The following is a 23907-nucleotide window of genomic DNA, read 5'->3' on the forward strand; positions in this document are numbered from 1 at the left end:
GCTTCGGATTCTGTGTGTCCCTCTCTCTCTGCCCCTCCCCTGCTCTCTCTCTCTCTCAAAAATAAAAAAAAAAAATTTTTTTTAAAGATTTTTTTTTTAAATTTAAATCCCCGACTTCCTCATCTAAAGTACTCCCCTACCCCAGTCATTATCTGTATCCTTACTTCTTTCTTTCCTTCAGGGCCCATAACCAGAAAGACCTAGTACATACGTTTGCTTGTTTTTGTCTGTCTCATAGTATGCTTGTTTATTGCCTGTCTCCCCCTACACTCTCCACAAAGACAGGGATCCTGTCATTCTCATGTGCCACTGTATCCCCAGCTCTTAAAACAGGGTCTGGCAGAAATTCCAAGTTCAGTAAATATTTGTTGAGTAACTGGGTGAACGAATTATACACCTAAAACAAACTCTCCTCCAGGCACTTGTGCTAGATACTTACGTAACTTAATCCTCACAACAGCCCAATAGAGGCTATCATTTGCCCATTTAATAGATGAAGAGGGGCGCCTGGGTAGCTCAGTTGGTTGAGCATCTAACTTCAGCTCAGGTCATGATCTCACCGTTCGTGAGTTCGAGCCCCACATCGGGTTCTCTGCTGTCAGCAGTTTCCTTCATATCCTGACCCCGTCTCTCTCTGCCCCTTCCCTGCTCTCTCTCTCTCTCTCTCAAAAATAAATAAACTTAAAAAAAAAAAAAAAAAAAGATGAAGGAACTAAGAAGCCAAACTATAACCACTGAGCTCTACTGCCACACACCATTCCTGTTTTCCATCTCGCTATTTACCTTTCCCAAGAATATGGCCTTAAACATCCCCCACTTATCCTCCTTCAGGTTAGGTTGCATCCCTTCCCTCTTTTGTCTCAAAATAACATAACAATCACTACACTTACATCATCATGTTTGCATCTCCCTAAACTCGGAAGTCCCTAAAGGCCTCAGGGCCTACAAACACATTAGGTACTCAAAAATGTTTTCATATGACAATAACTGATTGAATGGGCTGACAACCATGCTCCTATCCCTAGCTAATCCCCTCACACTTCCCATTTCTTCTGTGATGCTCTTGCTGCATGAGGGCCTACTGTGGGCCAGGCATGGTATCTGGCATGGGGAATACAGAAATGAATAAAACAATCCCTACAGCAGAGGAGCCACAGTGTAGTGGGATGGGATGGGGAGAGTAACTGCAATCAATCACAATCCAGACAGCACTGCGGTGTAGAGGAGGTGCTTTGGGAGCAAGGAAGAGAAGCACCTGACCCTGAAACAGGGGTGCCTTGCTGAGTTTTGCAGGAGAGTTAGAGATGAGAATGAGAGCACACAGCTCAGTGTAATTCAATAGAATGAGGAGAAGCGACAAAAGATGAGGCTACAAAAATGGGCAGGAACCAGATCACAAAAAGTTGTATTAAAGATGCTGAAGGAATATTCAAGAACTCAGACTTTATTCTGAAGGTGATGAAGAGCCACTGAGGGTCTGAAGCAGGAGGATGATGGGATCAGATTGGCAGTTCAAATAATGGTCAGGTGAAAGATAAGGCCTAAAACAGAGCAGTGGCCATGGGTATTCAAAAAGTGGTCAGACTGCAGAGGTAACTGTTTCCATGGGGGAGAGGATTGAGAGAGAGAGGGAGTCCTCCAGGGAGGACTCCCAGGTTTCTGTGTGGATGGTGGTGACATTCATTGGTAAAGAAAACGCAAGAGGAGATGCCATTTTGAATGATACATACTAAGTGCTCAATAAATACTAAATTGAAATTGAACTTAATTAAAAGATAGATTGCTTCCTTTGGACACATTGACTTGAGGTACATTTCAACTGCGGCTCAGGACAGTGGTCTTGGAGTGTGTATGGCTGGTGGCAAAGGCCTGGGAGTCAGTCTGTTCACAGAGGACAACCCAGAATGAGAAGGCTGAGAATAGCAGAAAGCCCAACTTTTAAGAGATGGAAAAGGAAGAAGAAACTAAAAGGAAAACCACTTGTTGACATTTATTGAGCACCTACAGCAAGAGACTGTACTGGATGCCTCTCCACGAGTAAAGTGCTCAAGAAGCAAATGGCCAGCAGGTTTTTTCTATGTGCCCAAGACTCAGTGGGAACCTGAGAAATGATACAATGATCTGGTTGAAATTGAAGGCACATTCCAGGTTCCGACATTTGTCTTACTCCTCCAAGCCTTTTCCTCCCACCCCTTCACATGGAGTCTGGATTAGGTGACATTACTTTTATTGAAGGGGAGTGCAAGCAGGTGTGGGCAGCTGCTTCTCTTTTAGAGGATGCAGGCTAAACTGAAGGCACTGGGAAGGGAAGGCCAGAGCTGGGCTATGGGTGCAGGATTCACTCCTTATTTGGGCGTGAATGCTGCATTGGGAGAGGGAGATTTATTTGGGGACTAGGCATAGGCACAAGAGAAGCAGACAGCACCAGCCCTCAGGCTGCACTCTCTACTTGGAGCACCGCGGCTTCAGCAGCCCCAGATTTCCCGGGATCTTCCTCGGTGTCCTGTGGAGGTTCTGGCTCCAACTTGGGCTCCAGGGCAGGCCGGGCTTCTGGTTGGCCATCAGCCCTCCGGCCAGGGCCTAGGCGAGGTGGCTTGACTGGCGTGGGCGTTGGTGCTGCGGGGCCTTTCCGACCAGAGAGGGCCCTTCGCAGGCTCTGTACCTTCTGCAACCCGCTGCGCCGAAGCCGCCGGGCCCTGGACTCCACAGGCTCCTCGTCTGAGCTCTCCTCAACTTCGGCCTCCGGCTGCTCTGGGCCAGGCTGGGGCTGGTCTGCCGGGCCTAAGGGCTCTGGCGCCTTCTGGAAGGCGCTGGCTGGGATTTCAGCCTCCTCCTGCATGTGATGAACACAGCTCTGACCCTGGCAGTCCCCTACCCCGCAGCAGCCTGAGCCTCACTCCTCAATTACACCGGGGAACCGCCCCACCCTTGGGGCGGGCCCAAGGGGCATAGAAAAGGCAGGCGTGGGAGAGCAGGGGGCAGGGGTGGAGAGGGGGAGCTACTGGCAAACTGCAAAAGTTTGGAAATTAGGTGGGACCCGCTTAAGCAGGCTGGTGGTCGCAGGGGCAAGAATCGGAGGCAGGGAACGGTCGCAGGATGCACTTCCGCCACCGTTATTTCCATTCAGGGATGGGCTGGGACTTGGAGCAAATTCGGTGTACGTGGCCTGAGCTCGAGCTGGCCGACCCTGGTTGGCCAGGCTGCGTTCAGGCTCTGAGGGATGGGGCAGCGTGGTGGGAAGTGGGTGCGGCTCTGCAAGTCCGTTCCACCGGATGGGGTCAGGAATGCGGGTGTGGTAGGCGGCCGGGTAAGGGGGGTGGGGGGTGGGGTTGGCCCAGATGGTGGCCGGGAGGTGGGGGACGCCTGTGGTCACTGACCTTGAAGAGCAAGACGTGGAGCTTCCCGCGCGCCACCAGCAGCCCGTGGTTGGCCTCCAGCCGCTGCACCTGGGCGGCGCGGCGCACGGCGCGCTCCTGGGCGGCGTCCGCGTGCGAGCCCACGCGCTCCGCCTTGGCCAGCAGCTGTGCCAGCGTGTTGCTCGTGGTGTCGTGGCTGCGGCTCAGCGCCCCCAGGCCGCTCTGGATGCGGCGCACAGAGCCCGCCAGGCCTCCCTGCCTCCGAGCCAGGCCCCCCTGCCGCTCCCGCAGCGCCTCCAGCATGGTGGCCAGCTTCTCCAGCAGCGTCACCACCGTCACGGCGTGCACCGGGCCCCTCGCCGGCGCTGCGGGCACAGGCCCCGACTCCAGTGCGCTCTCCCCCATGATCTCCGGCCTCCCTGCCTGCTCTCCCTGCGGCCGCTGGCTGCACTCTGGGCTGGGGCCTCCTTTCCCGGCTCCTCCCCAGCTCCAGCCGTGACTCAAGCAGGCGGAGCGGGCCGTCCCGGGAGGCGTGGGGTGGGGGTTGGGGGGGTAGGACGGGGAGGGGGGGCGCGGGATGGCGGCGGCGGGGTTCTTCGTAAGCGCTCCCCCTTCTGCTGCCCCGCCCCGGTAGCCCCCGCAGGGCAGCAGGTTGGCTTAGTATCCGCCCCCCTTCCCCAAATTTGCTCCCTGTAAGTTTGAGTTCCCCTCCTCGGGCCCAGTTCGCTGGTGTGTCTCTTTCTGGAATGTACTTTCACCACCGCAAAGGGTGAGCCATGGAAAATTTTGTTGTGCACATCGAGTGGGCAAAGAAACTATGTAAGAGAGGCACAAGGATAACCTGAGGGGCTTCCACAGCCACCGCCTTCGGCCTCCCTCGCTTCTGAGGATTGTATTTGTGCCCTCGGGCTGGGAGCGGTAGGCAGGGACACCCTGGGAAGCTAACCTACAGACTCAGACGCCAGACCGTTTAGGTTGGAGGCCTGGCTTTACGACCGCACAGGCTGCTCAAAGCGCACCAGCAGGCGGGGCATCCTCTGGTATTTTCCTAATAGTAGTCATCGCCAGGGTTTAGCCACAGGCCTCCTTTACTGCTTTCTCTAGCTCTTACTGTTGGGTAGCATTACCCTGTTTTCTTTCTTCTAGTTCTCTTACCTCCCTTTCTTTGAGTTTCAAGGGTAAAGCCCCGGGACACCTAGCTCTTACACCCTAAGCTTGGAGGGCAGACAAGACACCTCTTCTTCCTCTGAAACCCTTAAAAGGGTTAGGGTAGGGGCTCCTGTGTGGCTCAGTCCCTTAAGCCACTGACTCCTGATTTCTGCTCAGGCCATGATCTCACAGTTGGTGGGATCAAGCCCCTGTGGGTACGACTGTGCACTGACAGTACAGAGCCTGTTCAGGATTCCCTCTCTCTACTCCTCCCCTGCTCTTGCTCGCTCTCTCTCTCAAAATCAATACACATTAAAAAACAAAGGGTTAGAGCAGGTGCTGGTATGTCTTTGTTTTCATGGAGGTTGGTTGTGGCTCCTGCCTGATTTTTTTTTTTTTTTTTTACTTTTTCTAGAAATTGGTAAGAATATCTGCAGCGAGTGAAGAAGATTTGAAACTGCTGCTGTAGAGCAGGAGAGAGTGCACACAGAGGATCCACTTACTGTGGATTATGAATTGTTACTGTCATCTGTTTGGAAAATCCCATCTTGTCTTTAACAGTACTTGGTAAACTGAGTGTAGGCTCAGGAATCCAAGGAATCCATTGATCCTGGGAAACTCTATTCCTCTCCTCACCCAATCTATGAGGGGTGCTTGATAACAATTGTGGAAGAAACTGTATTACTTAGCATCGTTACATGGAAAAAATCCATGGTCTGACACAGAAGTACTGCAAAGGATGGCATCTATTGCCAGATTTCTGGGGGGTGCTAAGCTGATGACTGACTTCTACAGATATGAGGTTATGGAGCCTGAGTCCTCTGCTTAGCACAGAGGAAATGGACTCCCTTGGGAGCCTGATGGGAATCACCATTTCTTCCATTAGACCTGTATTTGCTCAAAGAGACCCATCAGGATGTGCCAGATAAAACGCTTTCAAACTAAGGGAACAGAAAACCCAATTCAGTTCCTAAAAACAAGAAATCTAATCTAAACATAATTGAAAAACACTACCATAGAGTGATGATTAATTGTGGATCAGTCACAGTTTCAAATCTAGTTCTCTACAGATCTCTCAGTTGTTCCCCCCTACAAGTGTCAGCTTCATTCCCAAGCTAGGCACAAGGTGGCTACAGCAGTTTCAGGCCTCATATCTATGCGCACCGTCAAGAGAAAAAAAGGGACCATCTTACAATTTAGGACATCTATTTCCCAGAAGCCACCCAGAATCTACTTGCCTTCCACTGGGTTACATGGCCATTTCAGAACCAAATTCTATAGCTAGGAAAGTATCATGCATTGGTAGGCTTTAGCCTGAATTCCTTCACCCATCAGTGATCAGAGAGCTGATAATTACCTTTTGACAAATTAGGCCCAGTTCTTGAGCTTCCCTAGAAACATGGATGGTATGGGAAGAAAAGTGGATATCTGTTTTAAAAATCTCAGCACTGCCAGAATTAGTCAATCAAAATGCTACCAGAGGAAGCATATGAGAGAATCACCAGCCTTGAGCAATGCTAAGGGAGTCAAAAGCATTTGGAAGCAAGACTACATGGGTAGGTATTTTTCAAAGGCCTGCTAAATCCCTCTCTGGATATGTAGAACAAGGAGCTTAAAACTTAGGAATAAAGCCATTGATGATTCTACTGGTCTCTCTAAAACCTTAAGTATAAAAGTCATAGGAACTGGCTGGTGTTGAAAAATGGGAGCCCAAAAGGTAGGTTAAAAAAAAAAAAGAAAAGAACTTGGGGCAACCCAGAAGAATGCCCTGAGTCAACAAAGCCCAGATTGACAGAAATTACAGTATTACAATGTTGATCATGGAGTATCCAAGAAGAAGCCATACTGCAGTTTCCAATTAAGATGAGGGAAAAAGAAAACAAGAATGCAGAACGATACCCCCTAAGGCAGTATAACTTGATCTTAAAGATTTCTGGAGTGTGGCTGCTACCCACTCCCTCAAACTCCTTGGTGTAGGCATTAAAAGTAGAAACCCACTGGTTGTAGGTTTATTGTGTCCCCCACCCCCGCCAAAAAAATTATATATATATATATATATATATATATATATATATATATATATATTCAAGTGCTAACCTTTGATGCCCGTGAATATGTTCTTATTTGGAAACAGGATCTTTGCAGATGTAATCAAGTTAAGATGAGATCATACTAGAGAAGCATGGGTCCTTAATCCAATATGACTGGTATCCTTATAAGAAGGGGACATAAGGCACACAGGGAGAACACTATCCAATGATGGAAGTGAGATTGGAATTATGCTGCCAGAAGCTAAGGAAGGCCTGAAATGACCAGAAGCTGAAAGAGGCATGGAAAGATTCTTCCCTAGAAGTTTTGGAGGGAGCATGGCCCAGCAACACTCTGATTTCAGACTTCCAGCCTCCAAAACTGTGAGAGAATAAAGTTCTGTTGTTTTAGGCCACAGTCTGTGGTAATTTACCTTGGTAACCCTGGGAAACTAATGTATCTATTAATTAATCACCATAGTATCACAGTATTCCCTTACATAGGTTGCCCCCTCAATGGCCTTCTCCATTCTGTAGAAGTATGAAATTCTCTGTAGGAAAAGTTAATAGAACATGAAGACTCCCTTTAGGACATAGACCATTCAATTAACAGTTGCCCAGAAATAATGGATCTTGCAAAAATGAATGGAATGCTATGGTGGTGGAGCAAACACATGCTTTAAAAAACTAAAACAAAGGTATTGCCTACTCTACTTGTTAAGGGTTCCTTTTCTACACTGGTCCATCCCTGTCCTAGAATTTGTCACACCATGAGGAAGGATTTGGCTTTGTTAAAAAAAGAAAAAAAGCCACTACACCTTTCATCTGGGTTAAATCTGCCTGGAATATGTCTGCCTAACAAAGATCTGCTCAAGGATGGCCCTCTGTCTCTGCCAGTATCAAAAATAGTTGGAGGGGCACCTGGGTGGTTCAGTTGGTTAAGCATCCAACTTTGGCTCAGGTCATGATCTCACAGTTCGTGAGTTCAAGCCCTGCATCAGGCTCTCTGCTGTCAGCATGGAGCCTGCTTCATTTTCTCTGTCCTCCTCTCCCTCTACACCTCCCCTGTTCGTTCTCTCTCTCTCTCTCTCTCTCTCTCTCTCTCTCTCTCTCAAAAATAAATGAACATTAAACAAAAAGAATAGTTGGATGTTCCCTTTACTTTAAATCAGAGGAGGGCAAAGGAAACCACTAAAAGGGACAGACTAGGTTACAAATGCCTTAGGTGGTATCATTCTGCATCCTTGTTTCTCTCTTCTTTTCTCACTGGTCAGGTGATGTTGAAAAGATCCCATGAAACAAAAGTGGCAGAGGCACTGCAGTTCTTAATATTATACCTGAGGGGATGATTATGTGCCATCAGGTCTCGGGACCCACTACAAGGAATCCAGAAGACAGGGATTAAGAAGTAGTGGTACTTAAGCCTATGACAGGTAGTGAAGCATTCCATTAATTTTTGCAAGATCCATTATATTTGGGCAACTGTTAATTTAATTGTCTATTTTCTACAAGGAGTCTTCAGGTTCCATTAGCTTTGGGTTTTAGAGTCAGCATATGCTCCACCTTGGAATTCTTACTCCATATCTTGGGTTATCCAAAAGGACACATACTTTGGACAGGGTTCAGAGGAGCTTCAGTGACCAGCCCTGGCCAAGTTACAAGGCACAGTCTGGTCAGCTCTAGCCCTTGGGTCCCATAAGTTGGAAAGAAAGATAAGACTTGAGGTCTATGTGATTTCTGCCTCTCTCATAAAATGTTTTGGGTAGGGGGGTGGGTAGGCAGACCCTAGTATGAAAAATATAGCAGAAATATTTAGGGTTTTAGGCTAAGACAATGTTTCCAGCCTCTGAGAATTATGCTGTTTTTGAAAAACAGTTGCTGGCTTACCACTAGAAGCTAGTGGAGAGATTCACCAGAGGTTGCTGAGTTATTTTGTAAACTGGAACTCTCTGTCTCACGTAGCAATACAGGCTGTCAGTCTTTGATTATTAAATGGGTGGGGGTGGGGGGTGGAATGTCCAAGAAAGGATGAGGAATGGCTATGTGAGTTAATTGACCTGGAACCTTACCTTCAGCTGCCCAAACAAACTGGGTATCCTCCAGGGACTTTACCCTTGAATCAAAAGTAACAGTGTACAACACAGGCAGAACCATGCATTTAACAGGGAATGAGCCTCAGTGGACAGGCACTACCTTCCACCTTTTGTCATAAACATCCTGTCTACGGAAGGGGTAAGGCCATTCCACACAATGAGGGAGCTCTGTGCCACTGGCAATTAAGAGAGCTAGAAGTTTGGGGCAACAGGAAGTTAAGAATCCAAATTGACTCCAGAAGTCAAAATCACCAACTGGATGGAAGATCCTAAAATGGTAAATTATGACCAAAAGGCTTGAGGATGCTTTTTATAAAATTCAGGCATACTATTAAATCAAACCACTATTTTTGTATCTCGTATTTTTAGTGAGTTGAATATTGTCCCAAAAAATATATGTCCAAGTTCTAACCCCTGATACCTGTGAATGTGACCTTATTTGGTAATAGAGTCTTTGCAGATGTAATTACATTAAAGATATTGAGATAGGATCATTCCAGTTTTAAAATGGGTCCTAGAGGTGCCTGGGTGGCTCAGTTGTTTAGGCATTTGCCTCTTGATTTTGGCTGAGGTCATGATCTCACAGGTTCTTGAGATCAAGCCCCATGTCAGGCTCTGTGCTGACAATGGAGCCCGCTTGGGATTCTCTCTCTCCCTCTCTCTGCTCCTCCCCCCCTCCAAATACATAAACATTTTTTTTTTAATTTAAAATAAAATAAGTCCTAAATTCAATGAACGGTGCCCATGTAAGAAAAGGAGACACAGAAACACAGAGACACAGAAAAAAAAAAAAAAAAAGAGATGATATACAGATTGAGACAGCAATTGGAGAGCAGCCACAAGACAAGGAACACCAAGGATCACCAGCAGCTGCCAGAAGCTAAGAGACAGGCATAGAATGGATTCTCCCTCAGAACCTCCGGCCATGTGTACCTCTATCAACACTGATTCCTACTTCCACCCTCTAGAACTGGGAGAGAATAAATATCTATTTTTTAAGCCACTAAATTTGTGGTAATTGGTTATGGCAGCCCTAGGAAACCATTACTCATATAGACACCTACCAAAAGGATTAGAGGAGGAAAAAACAATTTTTTTTTTAACGTTTATTTATTTTTGAGACAGAGAGAGACAGAGCATGAACGGGGGAGGGTCAGAGAGAGGGAGACACAGAATCTGAAACAGGCTCCAGGCTCTGAGCTGTCAGCACAGAGCCCGACGCGGGGCTCGAACCCACGGACCGTGAGATCATGACCTGAGCCGAAGTCGGCCGCTTAACCGACTGAGCCACCCAGGTGCCCCGAAAAAACAATTTTAACAATGAAGTTAATCAATATGTCATGGATAGATGTTTCGGCCGAGGGACACTGGGCACATTAGAGCATCATGCACCTGAGATGAAACCGAGATTGGCAGAAGCCCAGTTTTAGAGTATGTAATTATTGCTATTGGAACCAACTATCAGCATGTGGGAATTGAGCTCTTCCTACAAAAATGTCCTAGGACCTTCCAAAAGGTCAAAAGCCTGGAAGCACTTACTGAATAGACTCTATTGAACCTCCTTCTGTAATCTGAGGAACTCAGTGGGCTCTAAGTTGGGGGGAGGCATTCTTGGGCAGATAACCACCATCAAAGCCACTGCAGCCCTCTGCCTTAAGCTAATATGGCATTTCTCAACTATAGCCTTTGACCCAGGACGAAATAATAATAAAGGAGAGGGCGGATCACTAGGAAATGGTGTGCCCTACCTCTCACAGGGCAGCCCTCTAGACTGAGAGATAGAATGGGGCACAGAAGACAGGCTTGACCACAGTGCCATGGGCAGCAATTCCAGACCAGTGGCGACAAACAGGAAACTGTACAAGCTAGAGTCCTGAAACCACATTCATCTTAGTACAAACAGCCCCCTGTATATCTCAGGCTGGACCCAAGAAGTACCAGAAGTCATTATGTACTACCCAGTGTCTATCACAACTGAGAAATAATCGCACTCATAAGATTTTTTCTTTATGTTTATTTTTGAGAGAGAGAGAGATTAAGAGAGAGAGAGAGAGAGCAGGGGAGGGGCAGAGAGAGAGGGAGGCTCTCCAAAGCAGGCTCCAGGCACTGAGCTACAGCACAGAGCCCGATGCGGGGCTCAAACTCATGAAGCAGGGCTCAAATTCATGAACCATGAGATCATGACCTGAGCTCAAGTCGAACACTTAACCAACTGAGCCACCCAGGTGCCCCTGGACTCATAAGATTTAGCACTACATTAGCTGGATGGTGTTTAGTTGTGAGATTTTGTTTGAAAAATAACTATCATTTGTCTGGTGTCTTAAAAAGACATAGCTGCTAATCAATTCAACTAGGGAAGTGGGAGAAGTGAACTTTATCCTACCAAAGAGCAGCTTTGGCTGTGCCGTCCCATCCTACTTTAAGGCATTTGGCATAGTTTAGCAATACTGCAAACACAAAGTACCCTACTGAATATTTCTTAGCCTGTGTGGATTCAGTGAATTTTAAAAGCAGAAGAGAAAACTCTCAGAACCAGACCATATGAATAATAATCCATTCACTAAACCAGCCAGGTATGGCAGTTGAGAGGCTCTAAAAAAAAGTAACAATGTTTTCATAGGTCTGCAAATTTACCCATTTAATCCAGGAGTGAGAATGGTCCCTGTGACAGATGGCATGATCCTTGAGGCTGGGATCCCAGCTTTGTGGTATCAAGTCCCAAATGTGATGGTATCACAGTAATCCACTGAATCTCATGGAGATAATATACTATACAAAATCAGTCTACTGCCCCAAGCTAGTCAATTTGTCTGTTTGTGGAAGCTGCAGATTAATTATGACTTCTCCTTATTGTGAAGAGTTAGATGAAAGACGTATTAATTGACACAGTCAGGACACAACATTTAAGACATCCTTGCTGTCATCAAGGTGCATCTAAGCCACACAATGAATGGGCCAGAGACCAATAAGCAAGGCACTCCTGCTCCATAGGAGTACACAGGGCTGCTTCAGGGCCTGGACCAAGGAAAGAGACTAAGGGGAAGAGGAGGAGCTGGTTTTAGAGGCATGAAATTCAGCCAAAAGTTAGTTTGCTTGGAAGTTCATTAGGTGGGGGAATATAGGAGGGGGGTGGAGCTGTCCTCCTGATGTGGGCTAGAGATTTAGGTTAAAAAAGAGAGCGAGAAAGAAGGGAAGGAAGGAAAGAAGGAAGGGTATGGTAGTGGGCAAGAGGAAGGAAGGAAGGAAGGAAGGAAGGAAGGAAGGAAGGAAGGAAGGAAGGAAGGAAGGAAAAGGGAAAGATAGATATATACTGATCTATACTTCTGCAACTGGAAAATTTGTACAATATATGGAGGAAACCATATACTTATATGGCTCCAACTAGAATAGGAAAGTTTATAGAGATAGAAAACTACAATGTCTGGATGCTGCTTATACTTATAAATGTTGTAAAATTCCAGTGTAAATCCTCAAAGGAAGAATGGAAACTGCTCTTTGCAATTAAGCTAGGAGGTGAAGGATCCTCAGGAAGTCAGATTAGAGTGTTGCTTGGTAAAACCTAATACAAGCAGTGTGATCCAAAACCGATTTTCCTAAATCTGTCTAAGGATTTCTCTAACCAGCACTGTCCAGTTATGGTAGCTACTAGCCAAATGTGGCTGTTTAAATTTTAATTTTAACTACAATTAAAAATTAAAATTAGGGGAGCATCTGGGTGGCTCAGTCAGTTAGGCATCCGACTTCAGCTTGGGTCATGATCTCACAGTTTGTGGGTTCTAACCCCACATATGGCTCTGTGCTGACAGTTCAGAGCTTGGATCCTGCTTCGGATTCTGTGTCTCCCTCTTTCTGTCACTCCCCTGCTCCCGCTCTGTCTCTGTCTCTCCAAAATAAACAAACATTAAAAAATTTTTATAAAAATAATTAAAATTAAGTCCTCAGTCACACAACTCACATTTCAAGAGCTTAACAGCCACATGTGGCAAATGGCTACCCTATTGACCCACACACCTCTAGTTAATACTGCCCTTAGTTAATGAATTACTCTAGTTAATACTATGGGGTGAGCGAGCCACCCCAAATGTTACCAATAACAATCTCACAAGTTTCTCTGATAGATGAGACAAAGAAATCTTCCATTTTACCTGAAAGCCACATCTTGACAAGAAATGATCAGTATGAATAAAATCACAAAGCAATTAATGGAGAAGTGATTTCTTCCATCAGAATTTGAGACCATTTAAAATTGGTAGGTAAGAATACAGGAGAGCAGTTTCTGAAATTCTTCAGGACCTCGATCAGCACTCTCAATATATACCTTCTGACATGGTTTACCTTGATTGTGGGAATATTACTATTGTTGATTTTATCCTTTGGGGGGAAGTGTTGCAAGAACCTTCTGCTGAAGTTGCTATAATGAAAACAATCTAGGATGTTCACTGCAAGCCTGCCTCACCCTGGAAAGGGATGTGAGGGTTATGAGAAGGATGAGTATGTTTAGATTGGAGCATACAGTTTTGAATAAAAAAGTAAATGTAATCTTACATCTATCCACAACTGGTTACCACACATATTTTAGTTCTTAGTTTTAATAACAAGTATTAAGCACAAAAGAACCTAGAACGTGAAAGTGCCCGATACAAACTTGTTGATTGAAAAAAACAACAACACAAAGTTTGCTTTGCTAAAGGTAGAGCACCAGCAAGCAGTAGATCACGCTTGCAATGACAGTCTTTAGGAATAAATATGTTAGTAAGAATTAAGCCCCTGCTTTTGATAGGCAACCCTGGGAGAGAGAGACCAGTGAGAAGCAGTGACAGAGGTCTGGGAAACACCATAGGCAGACTGAGTTCGGTCACAGGTCAGGACTACAATGGTTGGAGTAGTGAACCCTGCTGGTGTCACTGATGCTCCTTGGCTTTCTCTGAAGCAGCACACCAGTCCAAGAGGAGTCACCATCACATTCATTGCCAGACGTGCCCACACTGAAGGAGAGCCTGTCGACTACGGTGATATTCTGGCAACAAAACTTGAGAAAGGGGGGAGCCTGGGTGGCTCAGTCAATTAAGCATCTGACTTCGCCTCAGGTCATGATCTCAAGGGTTCGTGGGTTTGAGCCCTGTGTAGGGCTCTGTGCTGACAGTTCAGAGCCTGGAACCTGCTGTAGATTCTGTGTCTCCCTCTCTCTCTGACCCTCCCCCGCTCACTCTCTGTCTTTCAAAAATGAATAAACATTAAAAAAATTTTTTTCAAGTTGAGAAAGTATAGAAAGGAATGCACTACTTTGCTTTGTGTCTATTTCCTCCTCTGTAAATAACCCTTTGCTTAGGCTCCTCATGGGCCTTGGATTGTTCCATCTACACACCTGAGTGAAGGGGAGGAAAAAAGAAGGTTTTTTCTATGGCTGAACTTTTTAAGCTTCCCCATGATCCCAGGCTAGATCTAGGACCTAAGCCTCCAGAAGATGCCTCAAGAGGCCAACACATAGTGTATTGGTTGAAACTGAAAGCGATAACCAGAGGGGAACCTTCCACTTACCCACGTAGTGCACAAACTTTGCAGGACCTGGATCTTGGGGAGGAGGCTTGCAGAAAGACCTCCTGACACCTCTCTCTGTCTCTCTCTGTCTCTCTCTGTCTCTCTCTCTCTGTCTCTCTCTCTCTCTCTCTCGAAAAGTGGTCTGCACTACAGTGTCCTTGACTGAAGCTTGTGATCGCCAAGTCAGGGACTCCCTCTCATACCCTTTCAGTCACTCAGGGACCATTAGAATGAGAGGGCAAAAGAAACTGGGAAGATTTGAAGTGTCAAATATTGTGAGGAAGAGGGAAAGAAAGACAGAGAAAGGGAAGTTGGTTAAGACTGGAGTTAAACAGCTCAGAAAACAGATTGAGTTAAACATACAAAATAAAAATAAGCTCAATTTACATTCAAATAAAATCCCATCCCAGTTGGATGAGAAAATGATGGTTGAGTTTTAGAAGTAAACCTGGTCTTTATTTTGTCTGTTCTCTATAATGAATCTCATGTTGCCTAGGCTTTTAATCAGTAGGGTTTCCTTACGAGGTGAACTGACCCAAACCTTCATTCCAGAAGAGTCTGAACCCTTGGTGAATTCGCCTAGAATTGTGCTAATATGTTAAAGGTTAACTTTACTACCAGACATGGCAGAATAAGAAATCATGCCAAGGGTTCCTCACATATTTCTCCAGGCCTCTATTATATTGGATTCTACTCAGGCATTACTTTTTTGCAATAAGCAGAAGCCCACTCAAGCTGGCTACACTTCACCAAACTGCTCTTCCCAGGATAAAAGAATCTTTACCGCTTGGCACCATGCAGCAATGCTGGAGATGGTATCCACATCTTTTGAGGCTCTATTGCTTGTAAACATGCTTGCCAGAACCACTTTCACTTCTAGACAAGGATCAGTTGGTTGCAAGGAACAGAAACTATCTTGGTTAATTTAAGAGAAGGTGGGTTTATTGTAAAAGAATTGGCAGCTACCCCAGCTCCCAACGCAGACTATTGAAACAATTTATTGAGTCTGGAGGCTTTCCTGAATTAACAAAAGGGAGGAGCCATTAAAGGATAATATAGCTTATTTATTCTTTCAATAGCTTCCCAGGCAGAGCAGGAAAGAAACCAGACCTCTTTTCTGAACAATAATGGGGCCCACTAACTCTGGGAAAAAGGCGAGATGTCCTTCTAATTGAGGAAATATATCCTTTTTCAATATGAGTCTAGATAGTACTCTCTAAAAATTAATGTCTGTTCCTGGGAGCAGTGGATGAGCTAATATAACAATTCTATCCATCAAATGAACTGACATGATTCCTGCTCACACATGTAGGAATATGGAAAAGGAAATCTGGCCAGAAAAATCTAAATCCACAACTAAGTACAGATCCAGAACCTCTTCCTCTTCTTCCTTCCTCCCACCCCCGCCCCCCCCCCACACACACACACAATTCTTCAAGACTTGAGTGACAACAGTCACCATGTTTAACTAGCTTAACGTCCTGGGGGCTCATCTCAAATTGACACACAGAGACTGGGGCTTTGGGGTACGGTGAGGATGGTGAATTTGAAGAGAGAAGACCCAAGAAGTGAGATCCCTTCCTATATGATAGGTGAGGAAACCGGTGGGGTTTCAAATGGAACAAATTTTAAAAGGAGGCCCATAAGAAGGAAAAGTTATACAGCTGAAATCCAAGGAGCCTGAATGATCTAGAGCTGTACATACCACCCCTTTGAGAACTAAAGGAAAAGTCTCAAAAAAAAATTTAGGAGCACTTTATCCTTCCCCTCTCTGACAGTGAATCTCCCTTCTGAATGGCTTCAACTCTTCCATGAAGACACCTGCATATAACCATTAAGGCTGTTGGTAATTTGAGAGAGACTAGAGGGAGAGACCTGTGAGGGGAGGGAAGATCTGCCCCAAACACCTCCTCCTTTGATGTACTGGAGATCTCAAGGTGTCTGTGAGGAGGAGCTCCTGGTGGTGACAGGCTACGCTGAGGGCAGGGGGAAATAACCACAATGACAGATAGCCTAGCAGAGAGGATAAATTTGAAGGGCAATATGACCAAAGCTTTGAGGTCTTCATATTGATCAGAGGACACTGCCCTTTAAAAGAGGAAGTGAGGGAGGCTTCCCTTCCAAGTGACCCGATGGCATCCAATTACAATTAGTTCTAAATCTCAGTTTCAAGCCCAAAGTTCTATACACTCTGATCCACTTCTACTACATCCACACACACTCAGGGCTCCCACACTCCCTCATGCTGCCTTGATTCTTCCACATGAATCCAGGCATCAAGCACAGCCCCTTCATCAATTTTCACTAAGAACATTGAAAATTTCCTATTTGAAGAGATAAGAACTCTAGAACTTTGGAAGGGTGGAAATGGGAAGTGTCACATCAGTGTCACAGACTCTACCCTCCACACTCTTACTCTCTTTCTTCCCTCTCTCTCCAGAGTAAGCAAATGCTTTTCCTTGCTCCAGCAGATGTTTTGTCCATACTCGGACTCCTTGGCTTCTCACCTTCTACCTCAAGTGAGCCTGTCATGAAATTCTTCCAGAAAACTATGGTGATGTCTCTTCAAAACTATGGTGATGTACACTCATTATACAATGAGTATAATTCCTCCATCTCATCAACTTAGGATGAAGTGACCACCTCACAGACTCTAAGACCAAAAAAAGCCTGGGGGACTAGAATAAGGAGGTCAGAGAACCAGGCTTCTCCCTCTGATTCTCAAAGGCCTCCTGATCTCTTATCTCCACTCTTCTTTGTGTGCCTGCTCCATGCTGCTTCCCTAAAGCTAACTCTCTGTGCCTAGTTATGAGCGATGCACAGGGCCAGAAAATGGCCATCCAAATCCAGCTCGAGTGCCTACTGTCAAACGATTAAAGTCACTGTGTCTTAGTAGAATTTCCCGAAAGATAAAAAGAGTGAGCATCTAACTGGTAGCCTTGGGTCAGGTCCAATCAGTTATTGCCCAGGGGTGAGAGAATGAGATGAATACAGTCAATATGACCAACTCTTACAGGACTTGTGTGCAAGGCAGGCACAGAAGCTTGTCTAATGTAAGTAGCTCATCTATTGATCCTTGGTGGTTGTTATAGAGTTTAGAGACTCCAATAAATAATCCCCACCCCATTTTCTGCCCTAGTTCTGAATCAGTTGAGAAATAATGCAAAAGCATAAGGCAAATGAGAGATTAAAATAACAACACTACTAATAAAGTTGACATTGACAGATGTGGCTTTATCATTTAGTAACTGGGCTTCTTGATCCTGAACCCCAGGATTAGGGAAACTAGCCCACTCATTCACAGATTGTACAAGAAAACTGTAGCACTCCCTACTCCCCCACTCCATCTCCCACCCCATCCAAGGAAGACCCCTTTAAATTTTACTTCATGGATGAGAGCAGAATATGTGTATCCTGCCAGAGTCTGGCTAAAGAGAGCCAGAGGAATTGTGTTGAGCATAGCCAATTCATTCTTTCCAAGCTTCCCAGAGAAATGACCTCTTTGCCCCAAGAGGTCAAATCAAAAAGCAAATCTGAATCTGATCTAGTCTCTAGATCTAACTACTAATTCACAAGCAATATATGAGACAAAGAACATTTTCAATAATATCCAAGCAATTCATGAATACTGTGGGGCATTCTGCAGGATAAATGACTCAGGTTCCTCAACCAATAAATTTCAAAGAAAAAAAAAGATGGAAGCAAATGCATAGATTAAAATAGATCTAAGAAACTTATAAGCTAATATTAATGATTGGATCTTATTTGGATTCCAATTCTAAAACAAGCAGAAAAAAAAATGACATAATCTGGGAAATTTGAATGCTAATTGAATTTTGTAATGCTAGCTGAATATTAAATAATATTAAGGAAATAAGTTTTGAGTGTCAGAATGGCATTGTGGTTGTGTGTGGGGTTTTGTAAGTGTTTTGAATTCTCATACAGTTGAAGGTACTGAGAAAACCTGGTAGAGTCAAACTGGAATGTTCTTGGCAAACGATCTCAGTAGATAAACTGGTAAGTCAATAAATACTTTTGGCACACACACACAAAAATAAGCTACAACTTTATAATTTGCTCATACTATGATCTCTCTCAATTTAAGAAGCTGTCTCTTAATGGTTTACTAAATTTGGAATCCTTTTGAGTGAGTCATTCCAGTCATGAGCTACAAAATCTAGACTTTTTTATCTTTCTAGATTTATTTAGGATCTAATCACTGTTTCTGAGCTAATAAAGATTCAGACATCTTACTCTGTCCTTATATCCTCTTCAAGAGCAATTAGATCAAGATGCATCTCCTTTCCCCATTTTTATTCATCCGTTCTGGTTTTCTCAACATGTCTAATAGAAGGTTAGTCTCTCCATGGTTCCCTTTCTTGAGTGAAGTAATTTCAAAACAACATTATTTTGGATCAAATTTGGAGAAGCCTATCCATACTGATGAATAATACAACTGATACACAATTGTTCTGCACCCCGCATGTCCAGAAAGCTCATATACAGAAGGACTCTCTTTCCTCCATGATTGAAGCCTTGCTTCAGCTACCCATTTTTTAAGGCACTGTAATCCACCAGCATCTCTGTGACCTACATGGCCCATGCACAAATGCTAATTCTAATTCTAATACCTGTGTAGTACAAGGATAAACTGTAGCCATTATACCTAAGGCTCTCACTTTTACTGTGGTTGTGCCATTTCTGAGAGCAGTGTGGCCAGCACGAGCTTGCTAGATCCTGTGTAGCAGGCATCTGCTGAGGGCAGTCAGCTGAGCCGTGTCCTACCCACCCCACTCCCCTAGCACCCTGGCCCAGAGTCGTGTCTGCCTAAATCCTGCCCTTACAAATGTTGAGGCCACCCACATACACTTAGAGGCATTTTGGCTGAAGGCAGGGAAAGACCCGCCCTTGTACCCTAAAGTCAACCCACAGTCCTGCCTCCATAAAAACAGATCCTCACCTGTGGATAAAGTCCTGAGAGTTGTGGGGACCCACCAAAGAGAAAGTCTCACATATCTAGCACCAAAAACCTGAAGTTGCCTGTCCAGTTGCAATTGATAAAAATCAACTCCATCCATAAACAAGCCAGCCACATGGCTCCATGTAAGCTGCCACAAACCATGCAATCACAAATACATGCTTACTAAAGCTATGCATCCTGGCCTCATCAAAAGCCTCTTCACATGTTAGCTGGGTCCCCAAATTCTACTCCCTGGTTATTTCTTAAGGCTTCTGATCCAGTGAATTGAATGTTGAAGTTCTATGGATCCTCACTCAATAACCCGCTCTTTCCCTCTCCTGAGTTCAAAACCAATTAAAAGATAGAAGTCAACATATTACTTTTATTACTGATAAAGCAATTACTGGAGAAGGTGACTTACATAATTGGGTAAATTAACTTTCTAATAGTGAACCCTAGAAATAAAGAGAGGCTTACCCATCCAGTTACAGATTATCCTAGAAAACTGAAGTCTCCCTGCTGGACAAGTCCCTTTACAACGTCCTACAGAATGCATGCTTCTGTGGTCAGTCTAACTTCCGAAGAGAGAAATGGAGGAGTGGAAGCAATGTGCTCAGTTTGTTCTCAAATTTTCCAATAAATTATTGACTTCTCTTCTGGAGAGAGAGAGAGGCCAAGGGTGTTATTCCAGAGGAGCTCCCTCCATATGAAACAAACCATTGAGAGGGAGGGAAAAGCACTTTTCTCTAATAGTAGTGTTAACAAGAAAACCGTAGGCACACACCACTTGCCTGAGGACCTCCACCCCAGTCCACCTGCTCTTTCCACACTATCTTCAGTTCTTATATACTGGGGAGCACTCTGCTCTGTTCGGCCTCCAGCTCACCTCTCCCACTGGCTGACCAACTGAGAATATTCTATATCTTGACAGAAGTATAGGTTACATAGGTCTGTGCATTTGTCAAAATGCACTGAACTATACACTTCAGATCACTGTTCATGTGTGGATCACATTCAGGCACCACTGCATTGATGTTTACACAATCCTATGGATTTGCCAAAAACTGTATCCCACAAAGAGTAAATATTACTGTATAGAAAGGAAAAATTAGGGTGCCTGGGTGGCTCAGTCAGTTGGGTGTCCAACTTCGGCTCAGGTCATGGTCTCACTGTTCACGAGTTTGAGCCCCAATTCAGGCTCTGAGCTATCAGCACAGAGCCTGGAGCCTGCTTCAGACTCTGTGTCTCCCTCTCTCTCTGCCCCTTCTCTGCTCACATTCTCTCTCTCTCAAAAATAAAGAAACATTAAAAAAAATTTTTTTAAAGAAAGGAAAAATTAATACCCCAGGTAGTGGGGAGAACGCAAATTAAAATACAAACTACGGTAAATCAACCTACCTGTTTAACGAATGATATAACTACAATGAAGGAAGTGAAACCAAATTTACTTCGGAAAACTATATTTTGAAAGATCCTGTAAGTAGTGTCCATAAATGTATACTGTATTTCAAAGATGTGTTTCTCATAATGATATCGATTACCAGTTCTGAAATTATGCATATACTAGGGTTGATCCACTATATAATGTAGGTAATGAGAGCCAATTTCTCCTGTCAAAGAAATATATTACAAACAAGGAAAAAGAGAAGGGTGGAATAAACACTGTGGTGTTGGATTGGGGAAAGAAGAGAAGGATGGAAGGAAGGAAGGAAGGAAGGAAGGAAGGAAGGAAGGAAGGAAGGAAGGAAGGAAGGAAGGAAGGAAGGGGAAAGAAAGAAAGAAAGAAAGAAAGAAAGAAAGAAAGAAAGAAAGAAAGAAACCATAGGACCAAAATGGAGTCACTTAAGCCAAGTCACCAAACCAGGGCTTAATAGTAACCTAATTGTGTTAGCTAGGATGCAACAGGAAGTTACTCAAATAAGAGAGGTAAAAGCTATCAGCAGAAGGGAGGAAGGAAGGAACAAAAGCAGGGAAGGAATGTATTTTGTTCTGCAGAACCCACAGGTGCAGGTGAAGAGAAGCCCAACTAGGTGTTTCACTTGATAGCCTCTTGCTAGATGTGACTCACCTGATAGCCCCTTACTAAGCCAGTTTGAGCCAGATTGGAGCTGAGGACCTGTATAGAAGCCCCCCCCCCCCCCCCCGCCCAGAGTTGTCCTGAAGTTACCTTTAGTTCAATACTAAGATCTCCTTCTACTGGCGGAGTTTTCTACCATTTTTTAAACCTATGATGTATGCACTAGGATGTTGGCATGGCAGGCATGCGCAGTTGAACCAAAGGTGCCTCAGCTCTCTGCCTGCCCCCTAATATACTGAATTAAAGCTTCCTGTACTAACCCCACAGGAGGATAGTGCTTTGAGAGCTGTCTCCATGTCTCCCTACTTGTAACAAGTAATAAAAAGTTCTTTGCTTACAAATTTCCTTGGGTTGTGTTCAATTTGATGCCTCCCAAGCTGCAAACCCTTTGAGTTCAGTAACAGTCGCAATTTCAACCTCCTATAGAAATGTAATACTAACCAGTGAGTGAGAAATTTTCTGGTCAGCACCAATGAGGATATCCATCATGTGGGCCCTCTCCATGCTCTACGCCAAAGAAGATGAGCTAATCTGCATGAAAAGACCCCCTGCCATTCCCCTAGAAGGGAAGTGACTTTGCCTGAAACAATCCTTTCTTTTCTTTCTACTAAAAATGACTATAGATGCTGGAGAGGATGTGGAGAAAGGGGAACCCTCTTGCACTGTTGGTGGGAATGCAAACTGGTACAGCCGCTCTAGAAAACAGTGTGGAGGTTCCTCAAAAAATTTGAAAATAGATCTGCCCAGCAATAGCACTGCTAGGAATTTACCCAAGGGATACAGGAGTGCTGATGCATAGGGACATATGTACCCCAATGTTTATAGCAGCACTTTCAACAATAGCCAAATTATGGAAAGAGCCTAAATGTCCATCAACTGACAAATGGATAAAGAAGATGTGGTTTATATATACAATGGAATACTATTTGGCAATGAAAAAGACTGAAATCTGGCCATTTGCAGCAATGTGGATGGAACTGGAGGGTATTATGCTAAGTGAAATAAGTCAGGCAGAGAAAGACAGATACCATTTGTTTTCACTCATATGTGGATCCTGAGAAACTTAACAGAAGACCATGGGGGAGGGTAAGAGGAAAAAAAAGTTACAGAGAGGGAGGGAAGCAAACCATAAAAGACTCTTAAATACTGAGAACAAACTGAGGGTTGATGGGGGGTGGGGGGAGAGGGGAAAGTGGGTGATGGGCATTGAGGAGGACACCTGTTGGGATGAGCACTGGGTGTTGTATGGAAACCAATTTGACAATAAATTATATTTAATATAAAAATAAATAATTTAATTAATTAATTAAAATTAAATGTCTTGCCACACCCTCTTTCCTATAAAAATCTTGCATTTTTGTACAACTCCTCAGAGCATCTCTCTACTTGCTACATGGGTGCTGCCCCATGAATTCACGGATTCATGAATAGCTTAATAAAGCCCATTAAGTCTTCAGATTCACTCAGTTGAATTTTTGTTCTTCAACAGTCGCCAAGATTAATCATCCTAGACAACACTAGGACACCTTTTGTTCCCTTTCTGCTGTGTGTCTACAGAAATGTAAAATGACCAGTTTCCAGTTTAGTGGAATCATTGCTACAACACCTTAGTGGAAATTTTCCTGACTTGGGTAGTAAAAGAATCTTGGAGTCAGGAAGCCAACATTTTGAGAACGGTTATTAAAATATAATTATGACTAAGGATGCTCCAATTCTTCCAAAGGACATCTGTGTCCTTTACAGAGCTTTCTGCAAATCAGGCATTTTTGTTGTTACAAAAAAGTTGTAATGAATATCCTCAGATAGAGCCCTCCTACCAAAGAGCCTGATAGTCTAGTGGAAGAGACTAATACTAAGTCAATAGTTATGAAAATAAATACTGAGTTGTAATTGTGGTAAATGTTAGAAAAGTGCTCAATGCCGGGACAGGACACTATGCAAAGACCTAACCTTGTGGGGTTGAGGGTGAGTCACAAAAGGCTAAGGAAGTCACATTTAAGGAAATCACTAAGGAAGTGACATTTAAGCTGAGACTTGAAGGCAAGTGGGAACTGGTCAGGCAACAGGGCGGATATAGGTAGAGATAAGGAAAAGGGTCAGTATATGTGAGGGTTTCTGGGTGGGATGTGCATCACCAGCATGCCACATATGCGAGTGCATACAGGCACAAGAGGGGACCCTTTAGGGAGTTAGTTGCCAGCAGCTCTGTCTGCCTGATCCTTAGAATGGGGTGGGGGAAGGTTGAGGGTAGCAGGAACTGGATAGCCAAGGACTTTACGTGCAACCGTGAAGCGCTTTGGCTTTATTTTGCCCTATACACAGTAGAGGGCCACTGAAGCATTTTCAGGACGGATTTTCTGAAGCTCTATCTCATGGCAGTGTGGAGGGTGATCTAGAGAAGGATAAGGCTGAAGACAGGAAAACCAGTTTGGGGCTAGAACTAGCTGTGTGGCCTTTGGCAAGTCATATAGCCTTGCTGAACTCCAGTTTCTCCATCTGAAAATGGGGATAATAATTCCTATATTATGGAGTGCTGTCAGAATGACTGAGATAAAGTGTTACAGATATTAAATGCTCAGTAAATATTCACATTTATTATTTTCCTAAATTCTTCATTCCTCTTAACTTTTCACATCTACTTTGGCACAACATCCTATTATTCATCCTCCCTTCTAAATACCCCCAAATCTGTTTTCTTCTCCCTATC

At 44.4% G+C, this 23907-nt stretch overlaps 1 protein-coding gene across 1 annotated transcript; it reads right to left on the reverse strand.

Annotated features, from left to right (window-relative positions):
• Positions 1 to 2210: 2210 nt before the first annotated feature.
• Positions 2211 to 3863, reverse strand: CAVIN3 (caveolae associated protein 3). Its single transcript, XM_042957397.1, has 2 exons — positions 3378 to 3863; positions 2211 to 2833 (listed from the first exon to the last, which is right to left on the reverse strand). Exons 1-2 carry the CDS (start codon positions 3759 to 3761, stop codon positions 2432 to 2434), a joined length of 786 nt encoding a protein of 261 aa, XP_042813331.1. The 5' UTR covers positions 3762 to 3863; the 3' UTR covers positions 2211 to 2431.
• Between the last annotated feature and the right edge of the window lie 20044 nt (positions 3864 to 23907).

Source organism: Panthera tigris, chromosome D1 (genome assembly GCF_018350195.1).
Source record: "Panthera tigris isolate Pti1 chromosome D1, P.tigris_Pti1_mat1.1, whole genome shotgun sequence".
NCBI classification, from domain to species: domain Eukaryota; kingdom Metazoa; phylum Chordata; class Mammalia; order Carnivora; family Felidae; genus Panthera; species Panthera tigris.

Coding starts and splice junctions, on each gene's coding strand:
- CAVIN3 (XM_042957397.1), bottom strand. CDS start 3,761: ATGGGGGAGAGCGCACTGGAGTCGGGGCCTGTGCCCGCAGCGCCGGCG. Junction 2,834..3,377: donor TCCACGTCTTGCTCTTCAAG/GTCAGTGACCAC, acceptor CATCACATGCAG/GAGGAGGCTGAAATCCCAGC.